At 45.3% G+C, this 26556-nt stretch overlaps 2 protein-coding genes across 5 annotated transcripts in view; both read left to right on the forward strand.

Annotated features, from left to right (window-relative positions):
• Window positions 1–15651, forward strand: part of pgm2 (phosphoglucomutase 2) — a 29452-nt gene extending 13801 nt beyond the window's left edge. The window contains exons 5-13 of the mRNA XM_080448898.1: window positions 169–362; window positions 8079–8268; window positions 8468–8565; window positions 8712–8892; window positions 9076–9169; window positions 13117–13246; window positions 14013–14205; window positions 14426–14559; window positions 14697–15651. Of these exons, the coding sequence (XP_080305024.1) occupies window positions 169–362; window positions 8079–8268; window positions 8468–8565; window positions 8712–8892; window positions 9076–9169; window positions 13117–13246; window positions 14013–14205; window positions 14426–14559; window positions 14697–14799 (1317 nt within the window). The 3' untranslated portion in view covers window positions 14800–15651. The remainder of the gene's footprint in view (window positions 1–168; window positions 363–8078; window positions 8269–8467; window positions 8566–8711; window positions 8893–9075; window positions 9170–13116; window positions 13247–14012; window positions 14206–14425; window positions 14560–14696) is intronic.
• A 1548-nt stretch (window positions 15652–17199) lies between these two features.
• The window catches only part of tbc1d1 (TBC1 (tre-2/USP6, BUB2, cdc16) domain family, member 1), a 62087-nt gene continuing 52730 nt past the window's right edge, over window positions 17200–26556 (forward strand). The window contains exons 1-2 of one of the 4 annotated variants that reach the window (XM_080419813.1): window positions 17200–17463; window positions 19859–20556. In XM_080419813.1, the coding sequence (XP_080275939.1) occupies window positions 19912–20556 (645 nt within the window). In that variant the 5' untranslated portion in view covers window positions 17200–17463; window positions 19859–19911. Of the gene's footprint in view, window positions 17464–18523; window positions 18678–19858; window positions 20557–24074; window positions 24220–26556 lie in introns of those variants that run through there. The other 3 variants (XM_080419815.1, XM_080419814.1, XM_080419816.1) reach the window with 3 other exon arrangements.

Consider the following 26556-nt stretch of genomic DNA (forward strand, 5'->3'; position numbering starts at 1 on the left):
ATTTGTCTCACTTGGGTATTTTAGTACACATTTAGTGTGCAGTGGTACATTTCCAAAACAATAGCAAGATAGTTTTCCAGAGCAGATCTTCTTGAGTGTGTGCATGTGTATTTTTTAGTTCTATTAAGTTTTATATCAGTTGATATAAAAACAACCTGTCCATTCCAGGTGTACTGGGAGAACGGTGCCCAGATCATCCCCCCACATGACATAGGCATTTCCAAGGCCATAGAGGAGAACCTGAAGCCGTGGCCTGAATCCTGGAACACCGAAAAGGCACTGAAGAGCCCCCTGCTCCATGACCCCTACCGGGACGTCCACACACAATACTTCACCGCCATCCAGAAACACTGTCACCACAGGTCAGTACATGTTTCAAATGTGTCTTTAACGGCTTTCAAAGTCAAGCTTTTTATATGACTTCAGCTGAATGATGTACAGTCAATGGTGTAGAGCTGTGGTTTCTTGTCTAATTCTCCGTAACATACTCACTATGGGATATCAGCGCCCCCTGGCGTTGATGCAGAGCTACATACCATAAACTCCCGGGCCATTCATTGGCTGAGAAGGGTATGTCACGTGTCCGGTAGACCGGAAGAGGTATAAAACCTCTTTCGTGACGTGGCTCATCCTCTTTCGCTTCTCTGCATGGCAGATGCAACAGCTCAAGACATACCTTAATAATAACAAACGTAACTTTGATCAGGACAGAAACCAGCTTTAGCCCACTCGGTGGTACTTGTACTAACGGGTTTTCCTCCTATTAAAAAAAAAAGTTTTATTATTTCCGCTCCCGCGCCTATCTTCTCTTTCTTTCTTTTACTGCTAAAGCAAGTTTTCCTCCTTTGAGTTTTCCGCGCTCTTAGCCTTGCGGCTGAAAGCTAACAGGTTAGCTCGAGATGGAGGTTCCACGTCCCTGCGTATTGCTGCTCTGCCGCTTGATGATCGCCGGGGATGACCCTCATGGTTTCTGCATCTCGTGCCTCGGTCTCTACAGGGCCGAGGCATTTCCAAGATGCACCGGGACGCTGCGTGGACTGCGCTCTGTTCTCCACGCTGCACCTCGATAGCCGCTTAGCCAGGGCAGCGCCCTGGCTGCGGGAGGCAGCGACGTCTCGTCCCCGGTCGTCGCGGATCCAGCAACACCCCGCATGGACACCGGCCCAGGGAACGTGGGTGGTGGGGCCCACCACGTGCGCTCACAGTCCACAATGGGCCCTCCGGCAGTCCCGGCTGCGAGCGGCGTTAGCCCCCGCTCGCAGCACCTCCAGGCTGCTACACAAGCCGTGCTACGCAGCACTGCAGCAGCCGCTAGCACCGTGTCTGGGGGAACCACCCAGGTGCAACTACCTAGCGGCACTTCCTCCCCCTCTTCCCAGCCGTCTACTCCGCTGCCACAGCAAGCGTACCGGGCCAGCGGTGCGTCGCCAGGAGACAACGAAGGGGCTCCGGCGACGGCAGCATAGGCGAGGGGAGAACGAGGCAGAAGCTCGTGAGTGAGTTAGCCCAGACTAGCTACGTTAGCTGCTTCGCTAGGTTAACGTCGCCTTAGTCAGGCAGTGTTTTGTTGGCTTAACACCCATGCAACAGGTTATTAACAGCGTTGTCCTAGCCTAGCTTGCCTCGCTAGGATAACACCAGCTTGTTAGCCTTCTCACTCTGTGTATCGAGCAAACCTCGGGGGCTTCTGAAGACCTTGGACAGGCTCATCGGGCGCCATTGGGACACATGTTGTTTTTGTCATAAGAATATGTTAAAACGTTCATGCTGTTTACTGTTTCTGTGCCTGCTCTTGTTTCATACTCATGTTCCAAGTACATAAAGCACATTAGCACATTAGCAGACTCTCACCGGTGCACAGACCGGTTCAGCCCCCCCCTCCCCCCCGGCCGTGCTGGGGAAGAGGACCGTGGCTTTACAGGCCTCGATGGACAAGATGGACGGCTCCTCGACTGCCAAAAGGCCATGTTTAATGAAAACGAATGTGTGTTTAAAAGTACAAATTTTTTTCTGCCAAAGAAATAAATGTGTTACATGTTACAAACGATCTCGTTCTTTCACGTGGCTTGAGAGCAGCGGAGCAGTGGAGTCCCCTACCGCGGGCTTCTCTGCTCCAATGCTCTCTGTATATAAGCCCATAATGTCTGTGATGCCCGAACTCCGGTATCCCAGACATTGATGGGATAATATCTGTGCAGGTAATGTAAATGTATCAACGTTCTCAATTACATAAGCCCACACTGTCTAGAACACCCGAGTCCCGATGTTCTAGACATTGTTGGATAACATCTGTGCATGTTTTTGGATCATATGAAGGTAATATAAAAACCCACATCACCCCTGTCCGCCAGAGGGCGCAAATGCGCCAGTGGAATGGGGTCACGCCGGTTTTTGCCTTCCGTCCCACAGGAAGTGCTCACGCACCACTGTGAACCGGAAGTACTTCGGTCAGACATGACCCCTTGGCCGTACCGCCTCACGTTCGCCGCTGGAGGGCGACAAAGCACCTCCTAGAGGTTTGTCGACACTCCGTGCAGAGCCTTTGGGGCCCAGACAAGATGGCGGCGGCCAGAGTAAGTTAGGAAGAGAGTAATGACAGTAGCGTCGATCCCATTGTGAGAATGGAAGGCGGAAGTGCTCTGTCTACGTCAATGAGATAGTTCCAATGTTGGAACTATAGCCCATAGAGGCCCGCTTTGCGGCGAGATCAAAGCGTGACGTTACTCTCTTTTCTACACTCTGGCGACGGCCAAGGTAGGATTACTCATAGATATATATATCCAGTGGTGTGATCTAGTTTTCACTGTATATATCTATGGGCTTAATTCTGACGCCGGGGTTTTTCCCGTGGCCAATCACGTGACTCCTCCGAGTCCTCCGTTGGCCAGGGCTTACCAGCGCTACTAAACGAGGGCCACACACACGGCCCGTCTGTCCAGCGTCGGGTCTGTCCAAGTAGCAGTGCTGTTGGTTCCCATGGGAACGAACAAGCTGCGATGACGGACAAACCGGATGCTGACGTCAGGCGAGGTCCCCGTGACTAGTCACGTAGACCCCGCGGGGTCCTTGGGACAGACCGTTAGTACCTCTACTGCCTCGGGCGGTCACCTCAGGGTTAGCACCGCCGGCGGCAGTGGCAGCGTCACTGGTCCCCATGGCAACGGTCCCCATGGCAACGCTCCCACTCTCCGAGCGGCCGATGACGTCATCCAATCCACTCGCTCGGTGTGTGGAGCAATGGAAGGTTTGCAAGTCGAATCCTTAGGTATTGCTCACAATACTAAAGGGTTTCAGGCTGCAATTCTCCACAAAAACCCCCCATGACAGAAAAGTATTGTTTTCCCATGCAAAGGGTCTAGCAGCCGTCACTCTGAGGGGGGAAGTCTCCTTCCTCTTGAGCGAGGGCGCTATTAAAGAATGACTTCCGATACTTCTGTTTACTATCCCAGTACATCAGCGTTACACTGTGTGTGTACGGGGTTTTTCAGTACAGCAGTGACACACTGTTTTTGTATTGGTCAGCTCCCCTGATCCGCAACAACACATTGTGGTTGTATTGGTGTGTTTTCCACGTGCTCTTATGCATAAAATCTCCTATGTCGGACACAGTGTTGTTCCTCTCATGCAGAGGATAAGGCAACCATGTCTCTGAGAGAGGGGGTTCACTCTCTCTCCATAGTGAGTATGTTACAAAGAATTTGTCAAGAAACTCGAGGTTACGTTGTAACCCCGGTTTCCTTAGAATTCAGAGTAACATAGTCAGAGAACTGTCTATGAATCGGAACCAACTGGTTTTCTATTCGTAATATTTTCTGGTGGAAAAGAAGGGGGGGGGGGTACGACCCATTCTGGATCTGAAGGGTCTCAATAAATACTTGGGTCAAAGAGCGGACCTCTGTCTCCGCCATTTTGGAGGGACAGATGCCCCCTTTGCCGTACCGCCTCACGGACTACAGGCCTCGTTCGCCACTAACGAGCGACAAAGCACTCCCTACGGGGAGGACGACTTTGTCGACGCTCCGTCCGGAGCCTTTGGGCTCAGACGAGAGGGCGACGGCCAAGGTAGGCTTACTTCGGACGGCCCCGTTTGTCAGAGTGACAGCGCCGTTGGTTTCCATGGAAACAGACAGGCTGCCCTGGCGGACAAACCGGATGCTGACGTCAGGCAGGACGGACCGTTAGTACCTCTACCGCCTCGAGCGGTCACCTCAGGGTTAGCACCGCTGGCGGCAGTGGCAGCGTCACTGGTCCCCATGGCAACGCACACAGGGTTAGCGCTGCTAGCACCTGTAGTAGCGTCTTTGGTCCCCATGGCAACGCGCACACAAAACAACGGTTCCCTTGGAAACGGATTTCAACGTTTCTTGGCTCATGGTGATTTAGCCTTGACTAGCTTGTTAGCTGCTAGGTTTGCATAACCTCCAGTCAGGCTACTGTTGCTTCAATTGGCGGCTAACTGGCCTCACTAACAACAACACATTGCAGTGTTGTTTTTTGGTGCAGCGCATAGCCAGCCCCGCTAGAGCAACACCACGGTGGCCACCTACCACAGCTACCCTTCCACGGTCTCTAACGGCCCCGCTCGTGCAGGTCCGCTGGATCACGTGGCGACATCACCGGTCCAGTTGGAAACGTGTGCGTTGTCCGCACTGGGTGACATCAGAGCCCCTCCTAACTCGCTTGCTGAGGCAGCTTGTTGGAGAGTTTGCAGTCCGGAACTGTTTACTATCCCGGTACTTCAGTGGTACACTGTGTGTGTAGGGGTTTTTCAGTACAGCAGTGACACACTGTGGTTGTACTGGTCAGCTCCCCATATCAACAACAACACACTGTGGTTGTACTGGTGTGTGACCCTCTCTGCGGACGGTGCGTTAAGGAGATGGGTGGACCAGCATTGTTTCCAATGCTTATTTCCACGTTCCTTTCTATCCACCACAGTCAGGAGGTGGCGCGGCACACAGACGTGGCCGTTTCCCCACTTGCCGTCGCGGGGTTTTTTACCGTCACCGTCCGTCGAGCGTCTTGGTCCCGTCTCAGCAGACCACCTTCATAGGGGATCTCGCTGGGCTGGACCAGGCTCACGGCGCGTCTGTCCCGGGCGGGATAGACAGCGTTTCGGCCTATGGTCTTCTCGCGTGAGGCGACAAGTCACTTACAGGCTATGCGTGCAGGCGACGAGTCTCATGACTTCGGCCTTACACCTGTTTCGTTTGGACAAGCCCCACATGTGACCTTTTTTCCCCGGAGGTGGATGTGGGCTCTTGGAGCCCCGTCCACCTGAGGTTATCGGAAGGTCCGGGTATCCCCACGGTGCGTGGACACGCTTAGATCGTGGTCAGATGCAGCCCTTCTGTCCAAGGGGTCAGAATGGGGGCTGTGGTCTCGCGGAAGGTCATTACCACGGACGCCAGCCTCACAGGAGGGGTGCCGTCCACGGGAGCCGCTCGGCCAGGGGGGTGTGGGGTCCCAGTCTACAGACGGCCCACATCAACTACCTGGAGCTGATGACGGTCTTCTTCTGACGGTCAGACTTTGCAAGGCTCAGTTTTCGGGGTTGTCATGTCCTGATCAGAACCGACAACACCACGACCGTGTGCTATGCCAAAAAGCAGGGAGGCCTGGCCTCTCCAGTGTTGAACAGGCTAGCTGGCGATCTGACGCTGTGGTGCGACGCGCGCCTTACGTCAACCAGAGCCTCACAGGTACCGGGCCTCCTGAACAGTGGAGCGACTCTGTTGTCCAGGGACATTTTTTGGTACGCAGATTGGTCTCTCCTCCGGAGATAACAAGCCAGATCTGGGCCAGGTTGGCCGACTGAACTGCTTTATGCATTCCCGTCACTGGAGTTGGTCCTCTCAACTTGGAGAGGGTCAGACTCCACGGACTGTCAGTGCCACTGGTGGCACTGGCGTGGGGCGCGTGGAGGTTAGGAATAATCCTCTCCTCTACGACGAGCCCTGGACCCTCCCCCCGATCAGAGATCTGCTACGGCAGGCAGGGGTCGGGATTTTCCACAAGCAACCTCAGGACCTAGACCAGTGGGCTTGGCCCGTGAGGGGGAGACCTTGACTTCTTATGGCCTGCCCCCTGAGGTGGTAGCTACCATCCAGGGGGCGAGGGCCCTTTCCACGAGGTCTGCGTACGACGACAGGTGGAACCTGTTCGTGTCATGGTGTCTGAGTCAGTCACCGCCGGTTGAGGCCTTCCGGGCCCCGGTACGCAGCATTCTCATGTTCTTGCAGGACAAATTGAACCAAGGTCTGGTTTTCTCGACGGTTAAGGTGTACCAGGCGGCCATTTCCGTTTGTCACGTGGGTTTCGATGACATGACGGTTGGCCGACATCCGCTGGTGCGTAGTTTTATGAACGATGCCAGGCGGGCCAGGCCGGTCTCTAGGCCTCTGTTCCCGGCCTGGGACCTGGCGGTGGTGCTGGGGGCGCTTTGCCTCCCACCGTTCGAGCCTTTTCACTCTATGGATCTGGAGATCGTTAGTCTCGAAACGGTTTTTGTGGTTGTTTTCACTACAGCTACACGGGTCAGCGACATACATGCGCTCTCAGTAAGTTCGGAGTGCATGAGGTTCTTGGGAGACGACAGCAGGGTTTGGTTAAAGCCCAACATGGCGTTTGTTCCCAAGAACGGAATGGTGACCCAGACACCGGTTGAGCTGGTAGTTTTTCATCCGCCTCCTTTCGCTTCTGCAGAGGATAGGCGGCTGCACTGTCTCTGCCCAGTGAGGGCGTTGAAGCTCTACTGCCAGAGGACGGCGGTCGGCCGGTCGTCGTCGCAACTTTTTGTCTCCTTCGGCCCAGATGGTCGGAGGAAGGCAGTGACTAAGGCGACGCTTTCTAGATGGAGTTGGGATGCCATTAGGCTGGCCTACGTCAGTAGTGGCGCTCCAGTTCCAGAAGGTCTGAAGGCTCACTCTACTAGAGGCGTGGCTACTTCCTGGGCCCTCTCCAGGGAAATGTCGGTCCAGGAGGTGTGCGCGGCCGCAAACTGGTCGTCTCCATCGACTTTTGCGGCCTTCTACAGCCTGGATGTGGCAGCGGCGTCAGTGGCACACGCTGTACTGGACATAGCGGCTGTCTCTAGTTAGGGTAGGGGAGGTTAGGCAGGTCTTTTGTGTAACCCGCCTTTTTTCCCTTCTCTTCCTTCCTTCTCTTGAGTCCCCTCGGAACCACCGTTGGTAGGTTTCCAGGGGAGGAGGCCCTGTTTCCTTGTTTTCACTTATGGGTCAGACTTGTGTCTGTTCATTAGATGAATAGGCAGACTTGGTCTGTCAGGGTCCTTTTCTTTCAATTATATACCGCACCCCGGCCCGGAGGGCTGGGGCGCCCGTGAGGCCGAAGGTCACGTCCATGGGGACGGGGCCTTATGGCTAGGGGCCGTGCGGACCTGAGATTCGGTATGGCTATAAGCCCCAGGGGGGTTTATGTATCCCATAGTGAGTATGTTACGGAGAATTAGACAAGAAACTCAGGGTTACGGATGTAACCCCGGTTTCTTTAGAATTCGGAGTAACATACTCACCTAACACCCCTGTTTGTGTGCATCTGCATGCAGAGAGCGTGTTAAAGAGGATGAGCCACGTCACGAAAGAGGTTTTATACCTCTTCCGGTCTACCGGACACGTGACATACCCTTCTCAGCCAATGAATGGCCCGGGAGTTTATGGTATGTAGCTCTGCATCAACGCCAGGGGGCGCTGATATCCCATAGTGAGTATGTTACTCCGAATTCTAAAGAAACCGGGGTTACATCCGTAACCCTGAGTTCTCAACCTTTCCAGGCCGCGACCCCCCAAAATAATCATATTTGAACTGCGGATTAATTAATGCAGTATTGGTCTTTTTTCATTTCATTTCATTTCTTTTTTCTTTTTTTAGGTATACATTTTTTTTATTGTCACTTTACTGTCATCTGGGGACCCTCCCAAAATCATGTGGTCCCGAACCACAGGTTGAGAACCACTGGTATAGTCCTACAAAACATTTGCATTGCATGTAATCACACCACACACACTTGAGCAAAACAAATCAGGACTTGGTTTTGATAGAAGTACCTGTTGCAATAGGGAGATCAACAAGGGCTCAGAGGTGAAGATTGTGCACACGTCTGTGCACGGGGTGGGCCATGCGTTTGTCCAGTCGGCATTCAAAGCCTTCGATCTGCATCCTCCATATGCTGTAGAGGAGCAGAAGGACCCCGACCCCGAGTTCCCGACGGTCAAATATCCCAACCCTGAGGAAGGAGAGGGCGTTTTGGTACTCACACTCACACTCACACTCTCTCTCTCTCTCACACACACACACACACACACACACACACACACACACACACACACACACACACACACACACTGCCGTGACATTAAAACAAATCAAATCAAATGTCACCAATGTAATGGGTGGCACATGATGGTGGTTAAAGCTGTGTGTGTGTGTGTGTGTGTTTGTCCGGCAGACTCTGTCATTTGCCCTGGCAGAGCGGGTAGGGGCCACTGTGGTGCTTGCCAACGACCCCGACGCTGATCGGCTAGCCGCTGCGGAGAAACAGAAGAGGTGTGTGAGGAGGGCGTGTGCATTCATGTGTGCATTAGTTCGCGTCCCTGTATTTGTATGTGCCTGCATTTGTACTGCACATGTATTATGTGCTTGTATGTCTCTATGGGTGGGTTTAATATCTCCACTCTCTCTGTGTTGGTCAGTGAACAGTGGCGTGTGTTCAGTGGTAATGAGTTGGGAGCGTTGCTGGGCTGGTGGGTGTTCCGCTGTTGGAAACAACAAAACTCGGACCCTGCTGCTGTGAAAAATGTCTACATGCTGGCTAGCACCGTCTCGTCCAAGATCCTACGAGCCATCGCTCTGAAGGAAGGCTTCCACTTTGAGGTAACGCATGCACATGGGTGAGGCATGTCCACTGTTACCGTTTATCAGTGGTGCTTTTCTTATTTTTACACAATCTTATTGTGTAGTTATGAGTAGAATTGATCATGACGCAGCTTGCAAGACAGTGTTTCAAGTCTTAATACTGTTGCTGTTAACAACATTGTTGTGACACTATGTTGACAGGAAACACTGACAGGGTTCAAGTGGATGGGGAACAGAGCGAAAGACCTGCTGGACCAGGGAAAGACTGTGCTGTTTGCCTTTGAGGAAGCAATAGGTACACACACACACACACACACACACACACACTTTTTACTTTATTTGTTTATTTAGACAGGACAGAGCATATTAATGAACGTCACATGAACGTAAATACACCGGATTTAGCAAAGATGCTAATTTTCATCCGCAGTCCTCACACAAAACAGAAAAACAGAAAAACAATAACATCAGAAAACAGACAAACGGTGAAATACAATTACATTACATCACATAGCCTAAAAAAAAACTAAAATATGATCACAAATGGTTGCAGCTTTGGTTTTCAAGCAACCATCTTTTCACATTGAATTTAAAAGATGGAAATGTAGCACAATCCCTTATATGTAGAGGAAGGCCATTCCATGCTACACAACCCTGTACTGAGAGGACATTTTGACCGAAGGTTGTTTGCCGGTGCGGCACTTCACAATCTCCTCGAGTGGTTGCTCTGGTACTGATTCCTCTTTCAGGCTTCCTTTTAATGAATTCCCTTAGGGGGGGCGGGCACAGACCATGTAAGGTCTTGTATATGACCCCAACCTGTTTGAACGTTTTGAAATTGTCGAAGCTAAAAAAAATTTGCCTCCTGAGTATGTTACAATGATGATAAGAGTGAGGCTTCCTGTCAAACACCTTGAGCGCACTTTTGTAGAGCTGTTCGATGGGTTTTAGGATCGTCACGCCTGTGCAAGACCAGTTTGTAAAACAGTACTCAATGTGTGATAGGATCATACAGTGAAGATACGATCTGGCAGCTCCAACTGTCAGGAAGGGTCTAATTTGTTTAAAATTTTGAAGGTTGAATTTAATCGTATTTGTGACTTTCTTCACATGTTTTTTAAAAGTTAGGGTTGAGTCTAGTATGACTCCGAGGTACTTGAACTCTGGGACAAGTTCAAGTTCCTCCCCACACACACACACACACACACACACACACACACACACACACACACACACACACACACACACACACACACACACACACACTAAATAGTTAAACACTGGTAAAATCTTACCCATGCCTTACATTATACAGCTTTATAAATTCAGTCACCTCCATGAGATATACTGTACCAGGCTCACTTCAGTTCTAGGTAAAAGTGAAGTCAGACTTATTTCTATTGGGGCCCTTGATCTAAATTGAACAGTCGTGCTTCAACTGTCATACTCACGCAAAAATGTATTGGTTACGCATATGCATACAAGCAAACCCACAGGTTTGATTGAAGGTCACATGCTAGTGTGCATTCCCATATAATTTGATTAGAACTGTTAATGGTAACGTTGTGCCTTTCACGTGCAGTGTCATCAGTTGAATACACAAGCTTGTGTATTCAACCTGCATAGCAGGTTTTACATTTGAGCTACTAGTGCTGTTCCCAGTTATCATAGTACTTGGAGGCCAGTCTGGAGCTGTGTACGTCAGTCATCTCCATATTTGGGCATAAACCATTGACAGACACACAGAATTTATAGATTGATAGACAATACCAGTATCCGTTGGAAACAATGCCCCCCTCCTCTTATGCGTACCCTTTGTACAAGTTTGTGTTGTTATCCGACACAAGATTCCCTTCTTTAGAACTTTGTTGAGGCCCTCTGTGCAACAGGTAATCCCTCAATATCAATACACTTTACTGATATTCCTACAGGGCATAATAGGCCTCATGACAAAATTAGCTGAGACTGCTTAGTGGTCAAGGTCACCGTTAAGGTTAATACACAATTTACACAATTCTATTGTTTTACATTATAACCAGGAGAATGTGACAGAATACAACACTATTCAGACTTATAAATGCAGGAATTAAAATATTTATTAAAGGGTTTTGCAGTACAGGGTAAAGATCAGACAGTATGATAGTTGTTACAAATGAAAGAGATAAAAAATAGATAAAGTCCCTGTCAGTAATCACCCTACCAGTCTGATTCTTGATAACATAATATCATTTAGGTAGATGGATAAAGGGTTGTACAGGCCCTTCCTGACCTTGACAGCCTCCCGCTATTCAGGCCTGAATAGTCTGATAGAGCTGGGGGTTCCTTTAATCTTCCTAAAGGAGGTTTGGCCGACTTTAGGTCCTTTACCCCCGATGGAGCTCATGTTCTTAAACTGTTGGCAAGCTATACTTTACATGAATATTGCCAGACAGCTACTGTATACTGTATTATAGCCAAAAGGACGATGCCAGATTTTTCTGCTGAATCTGAACCTGATCGTCTGCCTCTTAGTCATCCTCACTAACTTTCTCACTAGCTTTCTACCCCCAGTCTCCTGACCTCCAAGTCACTGGGTCAAGTCACTGTGTCAAATGTGAAGTTGACAATGTTCAAGGTTTCTATGATGCAGACCCCATGGCCTTGCACCTGTCATGCTCAAAATCCCACCACCTTGAACTGGATTTAAAGTCATAATAATACTATGGCCTTGAACGTTCAAAGCTTCAAACTTACACATGATGTCATTGTTAAAGGTTACAGTTAATTTTGATCTCGCTACTACTAGGTGATGTCGGACACAACATGTTTTGAAATTCCACAGCCTCTTCAGGCTGTGTGACTCTCAAACAATGTTTGGGAATCCCTACCATTGTTTACCATAACATAGCTTTCCTAACAAAACTCAGCTTACACAGTTAACACAGTAGCTATGGTTACACATTCAGATCTGACTGTTATCTGCTGTTTACTATTACAAATAGGAACATCTTACCAGTGCTTCTGACTTCAGCTCAGCAGTAACATACATTTAGTTCCGACTAGACATGCATTACATCTATAACTAGTGACAATACACTGATGTGATTTGCTTTGATTGTTTGTGTTGTGTGTATAATACACACAACACAAACAATCAAAGCAAATCACATTAGTCATTGAATTGCTCAGATTATGTTTCACACACACTAGAACAGCTCTCTCATATACTGTTTATTCATTCTCAAGACTTATCGGCGTAACTCTGTGCTTCGTCGACTCGGGTCTTCTTTACTTTCCCACCTTCTCCTCTCTGGCTACCTCTGGCGTCCGATGTGTAGGCTGCAGTTATCTCTACTCCTTCTACGTCACTCACAACTCACAACTCCTTCCTCCTCAGTCCCTCTGAGGCCTGCTTGAGGCCTGCCTTGATCTTTGACCTCAACTCGTTTCTCTACGGCATGTTATTGTATCTGAACACCATTTCCACTGTATCCATACACCGAATGATGAAAATAGTCATTCTACAAACTGATGTAAATAGCTGTGCGAAAGTAGCCGATCTACAATCCATGAAACCAACTTGAGAACAGGAGGTGTGCATAAATATCGCTGCTTGGCACCAGTGTGTAACTGTCTATCTGCCTTTGTCTATTTTATGCCCATATATGGAGATCTCCGTCTGTGTCCCTTTTTATGCCCATACTGTATGTGAAGTTCTATGTCAGGCAGCCATGCCAAAATATGGAGTCTAGGCCAGTCTATGATGTCAGTACTATGACATCATATTGATGACATTAGGGTACTCCATATATGAGGATGTGCTGATTTATGGATATATTTTGGACAACTGCTCATCGGGCCAACTTCCCACTGAGCACATCTCTCCCTCAGGTCCTCTGCGATAAGCACGCTGAGTTTGAATCGATCCTTGTGATGGTTCTCGAGATATGCACGGACGGACAGAGATTTTGTGCATTTATAGATAGATATGATCAAGGATGAATTTCCCTTTTACAGCATGGCTCTGCAAGAGGCTAGCTGTCTATGAGATGATCTGAGTATGAGTGCGTACGTGCCTGTCTGTCTTCTCTGTGTCTTTCTTGAGCTAATCTCGCAAACCGCTGGACCGATAAGTGCCAAGCTTTGTATGCATTCTGCCAGTAGGCCACAGAAGTACCTCCACAAGGCCTTTCTCCCCCACATGCTATGGGGCTGTGATTGTATTGACTGTGACACCTTGCGTGTATTGTGTATTTGTCACAGGATATATGTGCAGTTCCTCTGTACTGGACAAAGATGGAGTGAGTGCTGCAGCCATTGCAGGAGAGATGACTTCCTATCTGGCTACTAAGAACACAAGCCTCTCCCAGCAACTAACTGCCATCTATGAAGAGTAAGATGCGCACGCGCACACACACACACACACACACACACACACACACACACACACACACACACACGCACACGCACACGCACACGCACACACACACAGGTGGGTGTCATACATAATTTAACTTAAAAGATGTATTCACTTTGGCCCTCAATGGTTGCTGCCTTGCTGTGGTTTTTCAGTTAAACCTAATGTAGTTGTGTTGAATATATCCAGGCTGAATTTAGATGATGATTAAGTAATGATAAAAACCATTGCAAGGCTTCCGTCCCTCAAATACAGCAATGAACATACTACTACAGCTAAACAGACGGTAGACGCATCTCAAGCGTAATTCATTGCTTTTTTAGATAGTGACCAGTTTGTGTTAACTTGTTTCACTTTATTTTATAATAGGGCCTCATAATATATTGCACCTGCAGATATTGAAAAGTTTCAAAGAAAATCATTCTGCTCATTCAATTTAAATTAGGGATGTACCAATAGCACATTTTTATGACGTATGAGTACTTTGTTTTCCCCCTTGAATTGGCTTTGTCTTTTAAGTATTTTAAGTATTTTAACCTGGTATCGACCCAATGCCAGTATTGGTGCACCCCTAACAAAACTTAAATAATATGGTATTCATTTAAGAATTGCAGTGTATCTTTAAGATAGGTAATTACGGCAACATTATTCCTAAATAGGTTAGTTGCTATGAGTTAGTTCAAATTGTGTTTTCTCTTTTGTGAACTAATCTCTCACTTAGACTCTGTCCTTATTTTCCCAGGTATGGCTACCACATCACTAAGAACTCCTATTTCATCTGCCATGACCAGGAGGTGATACGCAGTCTGTTTGAGCGCCTCCGTAACCACGGCGATGAGAAGGGTTCCTACCCGACTGAATGTGGACGCTTTGCCATCACTGCTGTACGAGACCTCACCACAGGCTATGACAGCAACCAGGCCAACAAGAAGGCGGTGAGGATGTGCACAGACATTTGAAACGCTCAATAATGTGAACAGACCAGATCAGTAGCTGTTTATCCATGATATTGGGTAACTTGTGAATAACCTATAGTAAAGTATTTATTTCAAGTCGACATTACACAATTTGAATTTGATAGCTGTTACTCCTCCAGCAGAGGCTATGAGATACAATGATCTTTAATGGTTGTGTCCGTTCCTCTGTTCTCCCCAGGTTCTCCCCACCTCCAGTTCCAGTCAGATGATCACCTTTTCCTTCTCCAATGGGGGCATGGCCACCATGAGAACCAGTGGCACTGAGCCAAAGATAAAATACTACACAGAGCTCTGTGCTGCCCCTGGTAACAGGTAGGTCACCATCAAGACCACACCACGGTTCCTCAGTGATGCAGTGGACTGCCTATTCACATTCTATATGTTTACTATCACTGCCTGACTTACAGTTTCTGTTTCTCTTTTGCTTTCTCTCTCTGTCCTGCTCTTAGTGACGTGGCACAGTTGCAGAAGGAGTTGGATGAGTTGGTGGAGGCCATCATTGAAAACTTCTTCCAGCCAAAAAAGAACAAATTGCAACCCAAGCCAGAGTAACCTTAACATACAGTGTATACAGTTCATACACGTGGTGGCACACGCGCGAGCACACACACACACACAGTGATGATGTTACTGTAGGTATGCGTCCTGCCTGCGTCTCTGATGCACTAAAATCCGAAAGGACGCCGTAAACTCACTATCAAGGCGTCTAGGGGATGCACCCTATTTTCACCCTGATAATGCTATATTGTTTCAAGTCATGACCAGTCAATTCCTCTTTACCTGCACGTCGCATAATAAAAAGTTCAAGACCCATTTAGACCTGAGGCCGATTCTAAAAATGCCTTCTAAATCCTAACCTAGGTTTTCTGAAAAACATCATTGTATTCAGAAAAATATATAAAAATGTTTTGCTATATATATATATATAGCAACAACTATTGAGACACAGATGCTGTCCCGGCTTGAAAGGTATAACAACATATATAGGTTTAACAGGTGTAATTAAACTCTGGCATGAGCAGACGTGTGCGTGAGACGAGCACGACTGCGATCGCTCTGCCTGTCAGATTGCCCGCGTCTCCCTACATGCCTGCTCACCTCTCGTTGAACATTAATTACTTGGTGCGTTAGTCCTGTCTGAAAAGACCTGAATGCTTCAAGAAGTTTGTTTGACATTGACACCAGTGCTTTTCAATGAACATTCCATAGCATTCCATGAACATTCCATAGCACCTCAAGTAGTATGAGAGTAAAGTTTTGAATTCCGGGTGGCTGACTTCAAAATAAGAGCAACCTGTAATCTCGTATGTGTTTTGATGAATAATATATACAATGACAACGTACTATAGAATTCATCAGGAATATGTTGTAGACAATAATGGTAATAAAATAATTTTTTAACCAGTTTTGTTAAATTGAGGTTTAATTTACTCAAGTATAATACACATTCATCAAATGGTCTGAAATAACAGGGAAATGCATAGATTTATGTCAAACAAGGTACAGTAATACAGAATCGTTACCTTTACTGTTGCACGTAGTCACGACTCGGTCCAGTCATGCGTTGTGTGTAGTCACCTGCAAAGGCCCATTCTGAGAGCCATGTTGATTTTGTAGATCTTTAGCCTAATAGTACGTCATGATGTGACAACAAATCTAAATGTCTTGGGAACTCACTCAAATGACCACTTGTGGTTCCTGGGGACTCACTACACAAAAAAACCTAAGAACATCACTGACTGCGCACACACGCACACACTCACAGACACACGAGCGCACAACACACGACCAGCTATTACCAGGATGGATTTATTGTCACACATTTCTTAACTACTGTAGATGGGCTTGTAGATTTAACAAGCAGTTTGAAGTTATAACTATTTGTATTGATTTATTTTGTACACACAATTGTTTCGATGTGCCAGTTTCTGTGGGGAAACATGATGCTGTAACAGTACTTATCAATTAGTCTGTCTTCATAACCACTTGATAATCCATAAATGATTTTTGATTGATTGCACACTTTATTAGCAGGTTTGTTAACAGTACAGATAGTACAGTCAAACGTTATGCTAAAAAAGGATAACACAAAAAGCCCCAGGGGGCTTGTTTCCATTGTGGTCCATAATAATGAATGATTTATGGTATCCTCTGACTCCAGTTTGCTGGACTATGTTTTGGTACCAGTAAAATTGCAGAACTTGTGTATTTTTAAGTTACCACTATCATTGTGGATATAAAAAATATACAAATATTTATTTTATAAAATTGTAAAATGTCACTCACACTACTGCAGTCACTGTTCTTTGTTGGGTATTGTGGAAAATTGATACCTAAAATAAACCATGTTATGTCACCATACATTCTGCTCTGTCTCGTCACCAGCTTTGGCGTGACAAAATAGCAAACATTATCAATTATAACTCAAAACAGAGGATTTTGGGGGAAAAAAACGTTTTTACCATAAATGTATGAAGATAAATTGGGTTAAAGCCTTTCAATTTCCCTACTGCTGTGTCATTTCCAGGTTTGTTTAATGAAAGGGCGCAGCGCCACCAAGTGGAACAACTTTGCTACACCACATTGCTCACAGACTTCACACATGTTCACATCCTAACGGTTCACATTTTGCTGATTCCTTCAAATAAGTTCCGAGTTCCTCTTTTTCTTCCCAGCATTGGCATTACATAATGACACGATTCACTTTTATGATTTTCCCATTGATGGCTTAATTTAGTCACATTGTGTAAAGTAAAGCCGGGACTACAAATGTCTGCTTCAATAAAGTAGGCTACACTGACTGCCGCACTGCCCCCGTGTGTGACATTACATTACAGTCCCCATATGGTACTGTCTTGTCAAGGTCGGTGGAGACCGGGGAGAAGATCAGTTCTCCTCCATCGTTACAGCAGCAACACATGCGTCCGTCATGCACTTGTCATGCTTCCTCGGAGTGGAGAGCGGAGCAGAGGGAGGGTAGAGTTAGAGCTGCTAGTGGTCGACTATATTTAGCTCCATGCCACGGCAGTACAGCACTGGTGCGCCACGGGCTGGTTGTTTTGCAGTGTGTGTGTCCCGTGTTCGGTCCCGTTACTCCCGTAGCCTAGTACCTACTACACCACGGAGTACAAACATCTCTGGTCCTCATTGCAACACTGTGACATGATGGCAGACATGCGTCAATAAAAGGGCGTCTTGTCTCTGTGGGGAAAAAAGGTAAGGTCATACCATACGATACGGAAGGTGAAAATCAAGACACAACTAATATTTATTCAATTATTAATGTTTCAATGCTGGAATGTTACGTTTTCGTCCTGCACTGCAGCACTGTAGTACCACAGCGCTATCTAACATTGTCTTTGTGTGTAACATTTAGCCTACTTTCTAAATCACTGGTTCCCAAACAGTGGGTTGGGACCCATTTGTGGGTCACGGACAAATTTTTATGGGAGTAAATAAATATCCCTTTATTTCCTATACATTTTGTGTTTAGTGATTATTTCAAAACATTTTCTTTTCTTTTTTTTAATTTAAGAAAAGCTTAATCTTTCATGAATTGGAAACAAATTCAGTGTTTCAAAATCAAAGAAATTCCATAAATTGAAAAAAAGAAATTAAAGACAGTTAAATGCCCAATTTACAAGCTTGTAGATCTGCTATTTTAAAAGTTCTCTTTTGGGTCTTGAGCTAAAAAGTTTGGGAACCAGTGGGTTTAATACGGAAGGTGAAAATCAAGACACAACTAATATTCATTCGATTCGGTCATGTACTGTAACTAACTGTACCACAGCGCTATCTTATATTGTGTTTAACATTTAGCCTACTTGCTGAATGATTTGCATAGAGAAGAACAGCTGGTAGTGCTACGGTAGGGGATGCATACCTGACCGCACTCTATGAAATGCACTGTTGCCATGTTGGCTTATTATAAGCGACTTTGGGCTTGTTTTTCTGTAAAGTTGCTTGTAAATATTGGTTTGTTGTGGGTTGCGTTTTTTTAGCTTGTTTCTAAAGTGTACTTGCTTATTTAGGCTTGCTTCCAATTATTTTTAAATTATTATTTAAACCAGTGGTTCTCAAAATATATATATACATATTATATCTATATTCTGTGCCACAGGGAGCATTTGTGTTGCTAGAATGTTTCAAAAAATATTCCAAATATTCCACATTTTATTGCAAGAGTTTTTGAAAATAGCAGATCAAGCAGATCTACTTGTTTTCCCCAGACCTGATTGCTTATTTCTCTCACAAAATATGGCAACACTGATGAAATGTCTCATTGATTTCCGCAGCAGAGCACTTGTGATATAGCCCACAAATCACTTCTCGGAAATGACAGTTTGTGAAGTTTGAGGATGTAGCTGTTTTTTCTGCTTATACATTTTGTCTGATTACTATCTACTGTACATTGCAAGCTACAACAAGAGGTAGGACCCTGAGGCTAATAGATTTTATAGTGATGTGCACTGAAGCTTTGCCTCATGGATTGCTTCAATATAATATAGCAGCCTATACACAGTACATGTGACATTGGCCTTGAACGTCACCTGTTACTGTGTTGACTTTACACACTAGTTGTAAATTAGCATGGCAGGTTATGTGCCAGTTGTAGGTACAAAATAGCAAGGTATTACTAACATAGTACTATTATACATGTATGTTATTAGAAGGTGAATTATGTTTGTTGATTGGGTAGACTGTCTCTAGTGCCATATAGTCTCCAACACAGACGAATAAATGTGACCTTAATCGAGAGTGTCAAATTGCTTTGTGTGTGTGCGTGTGCGTGTGTGTGCTTGCTTTTGGGCATGTCTCCTTGAGACTGGGAGCTAGGTCAGTGGCCTATCCTAATGTTGTTTGTGGGAAATACAGCTAGGTGCAATCCAGAGCAGCTCCTCATACTGACCTCCAAATGACTCGCTGTCTACTACAGTACAGAGCTCTACTGGGCCATGGCAGTTTGAGGCCCTGGACACAAGATCCTGGATAGAGAATGTGGGTTAGCGCCAATTCTACTCAGTCTGGACCACAACCAAAGGAAAGACTGCATACCTTAGGTGTCCATGGGGTTGATATTCAGGGTGCCCTATGTACAGTACGTAGCAGAGTATCCTTGCCAGATGCCCAGAAGCCTGATATCTACCCAGCCAGGGGGGTCCTCCTTTGGTTGAGAGGTAGATGTTTGGTTTCCCATGCGGCAGACCCAAGTTCGAAACCAGGTTCAATAAGGCCTTGAACCCTATACTTAGTTTACCAGATTCTCAAGGGCTCTACACCTGGCCCCCTCCTGGTTTCACTCTACACTGAATATCTTTGTATGTCGAAGAATAGGGACGATAGGGTTCAAGTGGTTAATTAAGTGAAACAATGATAGAGAGGGGTTTGCCCATCTAGGATCAGCAGCACTAAACACAAACACTATTTCATGCTGCATGAATATAGCCAATATATCCTTGTTTTTATTTCTTTGGTAAAATAAAAACAACTTGTACTTTTGTACATGACTACCATGGTAATTTCATGTTTGCCTTTTTATGTAAAGTTTAAGGATTTTCCCTCTAAAAACTCGATTCACTAATGCTGTGGAATGTTCTGATTGTACAAACAGGTGTTTTCCCCTGTAGAGGCAGTCTTCTGCCTCCGTCCTCATCATTAACCATTATGGAGGGACTCTACTTTGAGGTGAAACCCAGCAGAGATGAGGTCCTCAGGCCTGGGAGTTCTCAGAAGCCACCAACTAACGTCACATCGAACCGCCGTTCATGCTCATCCCATGCATCTTCTGCATCCTCCAGTCCACGCCCCAGCAAACTCCATCGTGCCGGGGAGAGAACAAGCATCAAGCCTGTGGGAGAGATGGAAGAGGAAGATGAGGTACAATACAGACTGACACTGATCGGTTCCCTGCCCGTCCACACACTGACCACCATGACCATGCTTCCCTGGGTGGTTGCTGAGATCAGGAGAGGATCTCAGCCTCCCAATATCAATCCGGGTGCTGGGGGTCGACCTGGAGGCCGTGGAGGTGGACCTGTACGGACCGCCAGTGGTGGGGGACAGGCCGATCTCCCCACGAGGAATCGTCCAGTGTTACTCTGTGTGTCAACATCAACTGTGCGTTGTTCGTGCATGCCGGCCGAGGGCGTCACCTGGGATCCTCTGTCACACACGGTGCTGTTTGAGTGTCGTCCACACAGGGTGACCAAGCTCATCCACAACAGCCAAGAGCCCAGTAGCTTTGGCTGTTTGGTCAGAGACCAGAACCATTGTGCCTGCTACGTCTTCCAGTTTAAGGACAGTACCAAGGTATGTGGATGCTATGACAACATGGCATGTTTTATACTAATCTCGTACACAGGCTTTGTCCACACAGGACTGTATACATACAGTACATGTGACACACATGTTTAGTGGCTTTAAGTTCACATAGAATCAGTTCAAGAATCCTGAGAAAAGGAACCGCATATAATGTCTTCATATTCCACAAACAAAACCAGTGCATGTTTGTTTGTTACCGCATTTCAATGAAATTGCATGCATATAGTGTAATGGGTTCTATAAACAACTTCCTTATGCCATACATCACTGTCACTCCCTTCCCCCAGGTCTCTGTATTTGGCCCCCTCCTTTTTTCCCTGCTACACCAAATCTCTTCAGCGAAAATTGTCGATCCGTCGAATGTTATGCCATGCCCATAATAGGGATGCTAGGGTTCATGTGGTTAACATTGAGGATTTTATCATGCACCCCTTCTCCGCATAGAGACCAACAATCTCTACATTGCACCTGGTGTCCCAAGTTAGACTGGAGAAGATTTTATTGATGTTTATTGTGTGTGCCATGCCAAACATACCAAGGATGCCAATCTGAATGTGGACTGACAGGGGGTTACATTCGTTCTCGTGCTATGCCACAAAAATGTGGAACGCCCTACTAACAATTGTAAAGGAGTGTAAATCCCTACTCTCCTTCAAAACCGCTCTAAAAGACCACTTACTGGTGGCTGCAATCCGAAACTGGCCCCTGTAAAAAGTCAAAGCCTACCCCCCCCCCCCTCCCTCCCATTTGACTTTTTGCAAACTGCTAATAAAGTAATCAATCAGTCAATCGTCAGCATTGGGGAACCTGCAGGATATTAGGCCTAAAGAAAAATATACAAATTAAAATAAATTGATAAATAATAACTTTACATTAAGATGACCTTGCTCTAGCAAAAAAACGGTTTGCTCTCAGACAAGCCGATGGCGCAGGAAATGCAATGCCTGCCCTGCTTTAAAAGCAGCCCGCACATGATTGTTCTGTAAATATAACTGTGCTTATGTTGTGTTTGCACAACTTAATGACATACCCACACCCACACACATACATACAAACACACACGTCCACTGGTCACATGATGATATATTTTTCTCTTTGTGTCTTAAAAGTACTAGTACTAGGTTCAGACAGAGTAAAGGAGCTTGTCCTACATCAAGGACATAAATGTACCTGTAGGTTAGTAACAGTGGATGCCTCCTCCCACTTCTGTTTCGCCTTTGCAGTCATGTAAATAATTCCTACTGGAATTCTAATTAGTTGAATCTAAATCCTTTGCTGCTTAGCAGAAATTGAAATTCAAAAACATATTTTAAAGATATTTCAAAATATTTTTTCGTGAATGGAAATGACGAAAAAGAAATCCCTGTGCAGAACTTTTACGAGGCAGAATTACAGACTCTGTAGCATTCGAAGATTGAGGAACAGAGACTAGTAAGTTACAAGTCTTAGAACTGTCTGGTTTCTGTGGAAACTACTTCCTGTGGGGGGGGGGGGGTGTACTGTGTGTACTGTGTACTCTACTATAGTTTACTCTCTCTCTCTCCCTCTCTGTTCTCAGTAATCCCTCCCAGAACGTGATAATGATGTCAGGCTCTCCTGGGCTGGCCACCTGTTGCTCTGGCTCAGTCACAGTACACCCACACCCACCACCACCACATGAACACAAACAAATGCAGGCAGTCACAAGCCTGCAAGTGTGTGCGTGTCCGTGTGCGTGTGCGTGCGTACAGATATTACATAACATATCCACATCCCATTACTTCTTTGTGATATTTCCATTTGTTGACTAACTAACTATGTTACAGATGTTCTTTTTGTCTGCCAGATGTTCTAAGTGCAGGACATGATGCTGTCTGTACACAATGATGAATATACCGCATGATGTTTTGTGCATGTGGTTGCCCCTTGGGGCCCCATTGAGACACTGTGCCCCTTTTATGCCCATATATGGAGTTCTGTGTGATCCATGCCTGAGTCCAGGCCAGACTATGACGTCAGTACTATGACGAGTTGGCAATATGCAAGGCAAGTTTAAAGTCAATAGGTCAGCTGGTCTCTATCTGCCCATATATGGGCATATCGGTTGGATCTGCGGTACTGGACAAGTGTGTGTGTGTGTGCGTGCGTGCCTATGGGCTGGGAATATCGGTACTATCTGCCGTGACGCAGATGTGAGGCCCGAACCTCTACCTGCCTAAAAAGGGTTATAATTAACTGGCCCCTATAGCCTTTGTATAAAAACCAACATACAGCTTGGAAAGATGTTGAAATACTGGAACGAGAATGAAACATGTGGAAAATAATGTTTTCTTTAGACTCTCTGATGTTTGGGAGTCTATTGTTTTGACAAGAGGGCGAGGGATGTAGGGCATGATATCTGCTTATAATAGACTGTTTATACTAAAAATAATCATAACGGGAAAAGCTAACATTCCAGTTTAAATACTCAAGTCCATATAGAGGTTAAGAACTTCCTGTGCAGTACCATGGGAGGAGGATTACTCAGAGGAGCTGTGGGTTTCCCCTTCTTTCAAGAAAGTGCTGGACGATGTTAAAAATCACCACGAGGTGACACTGTTGTTACAAAGTTGACAATGTTTAAATTATTTTCAGGTTATTGCCTTTTATATATTATAAAGAAGAAAAAAAACGCAAAGGCCCTTTGCATTGATTTCAAGGTAGTTTTCAATCCAGCTCATTGACAAATGCTTATAAACCTGTTCACTCTTTTCGTCTTGTAGCCTTTATACCAATACGTTACTCATTATAATAGGCTCAAGACAAGTTGCTGTTCAGTTTTCATTCTTGGCTGGGTAATGTTTAGTCATATGACGTCTCGTCGAGATTACGGGCAATAGTGGGTCTTATGGCGGAAGCCAGGAAATCGTGTTTACAGTCTACCAGATAACAACGTAGCTCTTATAAACACGATGGTAGCTTTAATCTGACATCTACCGCCTTCATATGTGAGACGAGTGAGCCTGCCCTCAGTGCCCTGGGACGGGAACTGTGAGCAGCCCCCTTCCAGAGTTGCCATGTCCGCTTATTATAAGCGACGTTGGGCTTGTTTTTCTGTAAAGTTGCTTGTAAAAATTGGTGGTTGCGGTTTTTTGGGCTTGTTTTGTTTCTAAAGTGTGTAGTTGCTTATTTGGGCTTGCTTCCGATTTTTTCATTTATTATTTAAAGTGGTGGCTCTCAAATATTTTCATGTCATAGACCCCCAAATTAATATGTATTTGTCCCTATAACCCCCATCTGAAAATGTTTTGTGCCAGGGAGCCAGATTTTTTGAAAATAGCAGATCTAAAAGCTCCCAACACGTCGCATCACGAGGCGTTGTAAGCTTGTAGATCGGCTATTTTCAAGTAGGCGATGTAGCCTAGTCGCTTCTTTTGGGCTTGTTTTCATTGACCTGGTTGGTTGCTTGTTTCTCTCTCAAACCTGGCAACACTCTCCCCTCTCCTCTCCTCTCCTCCTCTCCTCATACACGGCAGAGGAAGGAGAAATAGACGTCCCATTGATTTGAAAACTCAACGAACACACTCCTTGTAAAGTACCCAGTGAACTACTGAGGGAAAGTTCATGTCGGATGGAATGAAAGCGCGACTTCAGCGATTCAACCTCTTCAGTGTTAAGCCTGAGCAGAAAGATGTGAGTCCGTTGACTTGTTTCTTTTATAGTTTGCTAACACAACAGTCAGTTTAGCTAAAGTTATAGACAAACAAACGTTTGTCTCTCGAGCTAACGTTTGCTAACCCGCTTGCTTTCACTGAATGTGTGGCGACAAAAGCTGTTTAACTTACGATACAAATCATATTGTTCTTGCTTAACTTGGCTAGACAGGCTATTCACATGTTTAGTGATGCCTGTCTGTATCGTTTCCATAGGGAAACGTTAGAAAGGATATTACGAGCTGAAGTCTAGACTTGTGAAAGTATGCTGTCTGCCTTTTGCCAAAACTGGCAACACATGACCAAAACAGCTAAGGAACAACTGTCTACACTTAACCACAGCAACATAAAGTTAGTGTGGTGGTGGTAGGAGCTATTTCTGAGCATTCCATGCAAGTTATTGCGAATTATAATGTTAGTAGTTTGCAGTTGTGGAAAAAGTACTTTTTTTTTCTTTTTTTCTTCTTAAGTAAAAGTATCAATACTGCAATGTAGAAGTCTGGAATAAAAAAAAATACTCGAGTAAAAGTACAAAAGTATTGGTATCAAAATATTATACTTAAAGCACAAAAGTAAAAGTACTCAGTCATTATGCAGTATGTCCTGGCCATTTCATTTCACACGTTTTCAAATGTGTAAAATGTCCAAAAATCTTTAGAAAATAACAGATCTACAAGCTCACAATGATCTTGTAGAGCGGCTATTTTCCAATGGCTGAAATGTATATAGGGGATAGGGCTTAAGTGTTTAATGTATGTTTTGTAATAATAATCAAAATATGCAAAGTAACTGAAGTTTTCAAATAATTGTAGTGAAGTAAAAGTATAATATTTGCTTCTGAGATGTAGTGGAGTTGAGTAGAAGTAAAAGTACTGAAAATGTGTAGTACTCCAGAAAAGTAAAAATACCTCAAAATTGTGCTGAAGTACTGTACTTGAGTAAATGTACTTAGTTACTTTACATCACTGGTAGTTTGAGTACAGTCGATATTGTTGTGGTGATGTATTAGTTGAATCTTGAGAGTCATAGCCTATACTACTACTTGAAGCAAGAGTAGTAGGCTACAACTTGTCATCTTTTGTAGACCTAGCATGACAGTTCAAGCCCCAGTCAGTTTCACTGTGCATGAGCTAAATGTATAGATTCTAGAATATGGATGATTCCTTATCACTCCTAGGGGTGATCTAGCCCAGTGGTTCTCAACCTGTGGGTCGGGACCCCTAGGGGGGATGATTTTGAGGAGGTCCCCAGATTACAGTAAAAAAAAAAGACCATTACTGCATCAAAAGTAATCAACAAACTGTACTATAAAAACTGGTCAAACATTGGCCAAATTGTCAAATAATATTAGAAAGAAGCAAAAATTGTGAAAATAGCCGATCTACAAGCTCACAACACCTCGCTGTTGTGAGCTTGTAGATCGGCTATTTTCACAATATTTATCTGTGGAACCGAGTCAAACTAAATGTAATGCCTCAACTCCTACAGTTCCAAGTGCTTGTCAGGGTGGGGGGTCCCCAGTTAAAATATTATTATTTTGCGGGGTCGCGGCAGATGGAGAAACCTGATTTTACTCTGTTTACTCCACCGCTTGCCCAATCTTCATTCTTGCTTTGAAACATTACTGCTTGTTATCTGAAGTCAGTCAAAGGTTGTCAAAGGTTGTAGGCTAAGTGCTTCATAACCACCACCACACTCCATACAGTTTCATATCTTCACTTCTGTTTCTAAACTGTAGTGTAGTCCAGGCTAATGTTTACAGTTTGTATCAGTTCGTTGTCTGATAAATGGCATTTCGTTATCTGGCAGTGACATTCCCATAGAAGTGTGTCATTCAGTGTTTATTCTTCACTTAACTTCTAAATGAAAATCCAGTCGGCTTCACTGTCGTAAATACAGACTAAAAAGATGGTGTCGTTTTGTGTGTGTGCAACGTTTGAGTCATGGCGATGTCACCTCTAAAGTCTAAAGTAAACCATTGTACCCATGCCAGAGCTGCACTTTTAGAACAGGAGGCAAGGTGTCGGTTTGTGTATCATATTAGTCACAGACTTGTTCTGTTCTCAGTGCAGACATACATACAGTTACAATTAACATGTTCAGTTTCACGCATCACTGATTATGACCGACCCTAAAGTATTTTCTTAATGGAGGTTATAATTTTCGGCTCTTATGAGGAAAAGGTCACATCAGGCCTTTTTCTGAGTGGCATCACATGAATAATTTTGGGCCTCTTATGAGTAAAAAGTCACATCAGGCCTTTTTTCTGAATGGCATCATGTGAATAGCAAAGCATGTACAGTATAAGCAGCTCTTC

Source organism: Gymnoscopelus braueri (assembly GCF_963280865.1).
Source record: "Gymnoscopelus braueri genome assembly, chromosome: 2".
In the NCBI taxonomy this organism is placed as follows: domain Eukaryota; kingdom Metazoa; phylum Chordata; class Actinopteri; order Myctophiformes; family Myctophidae; genus Gymnoscopelus; species Gymnoscopelus braueri.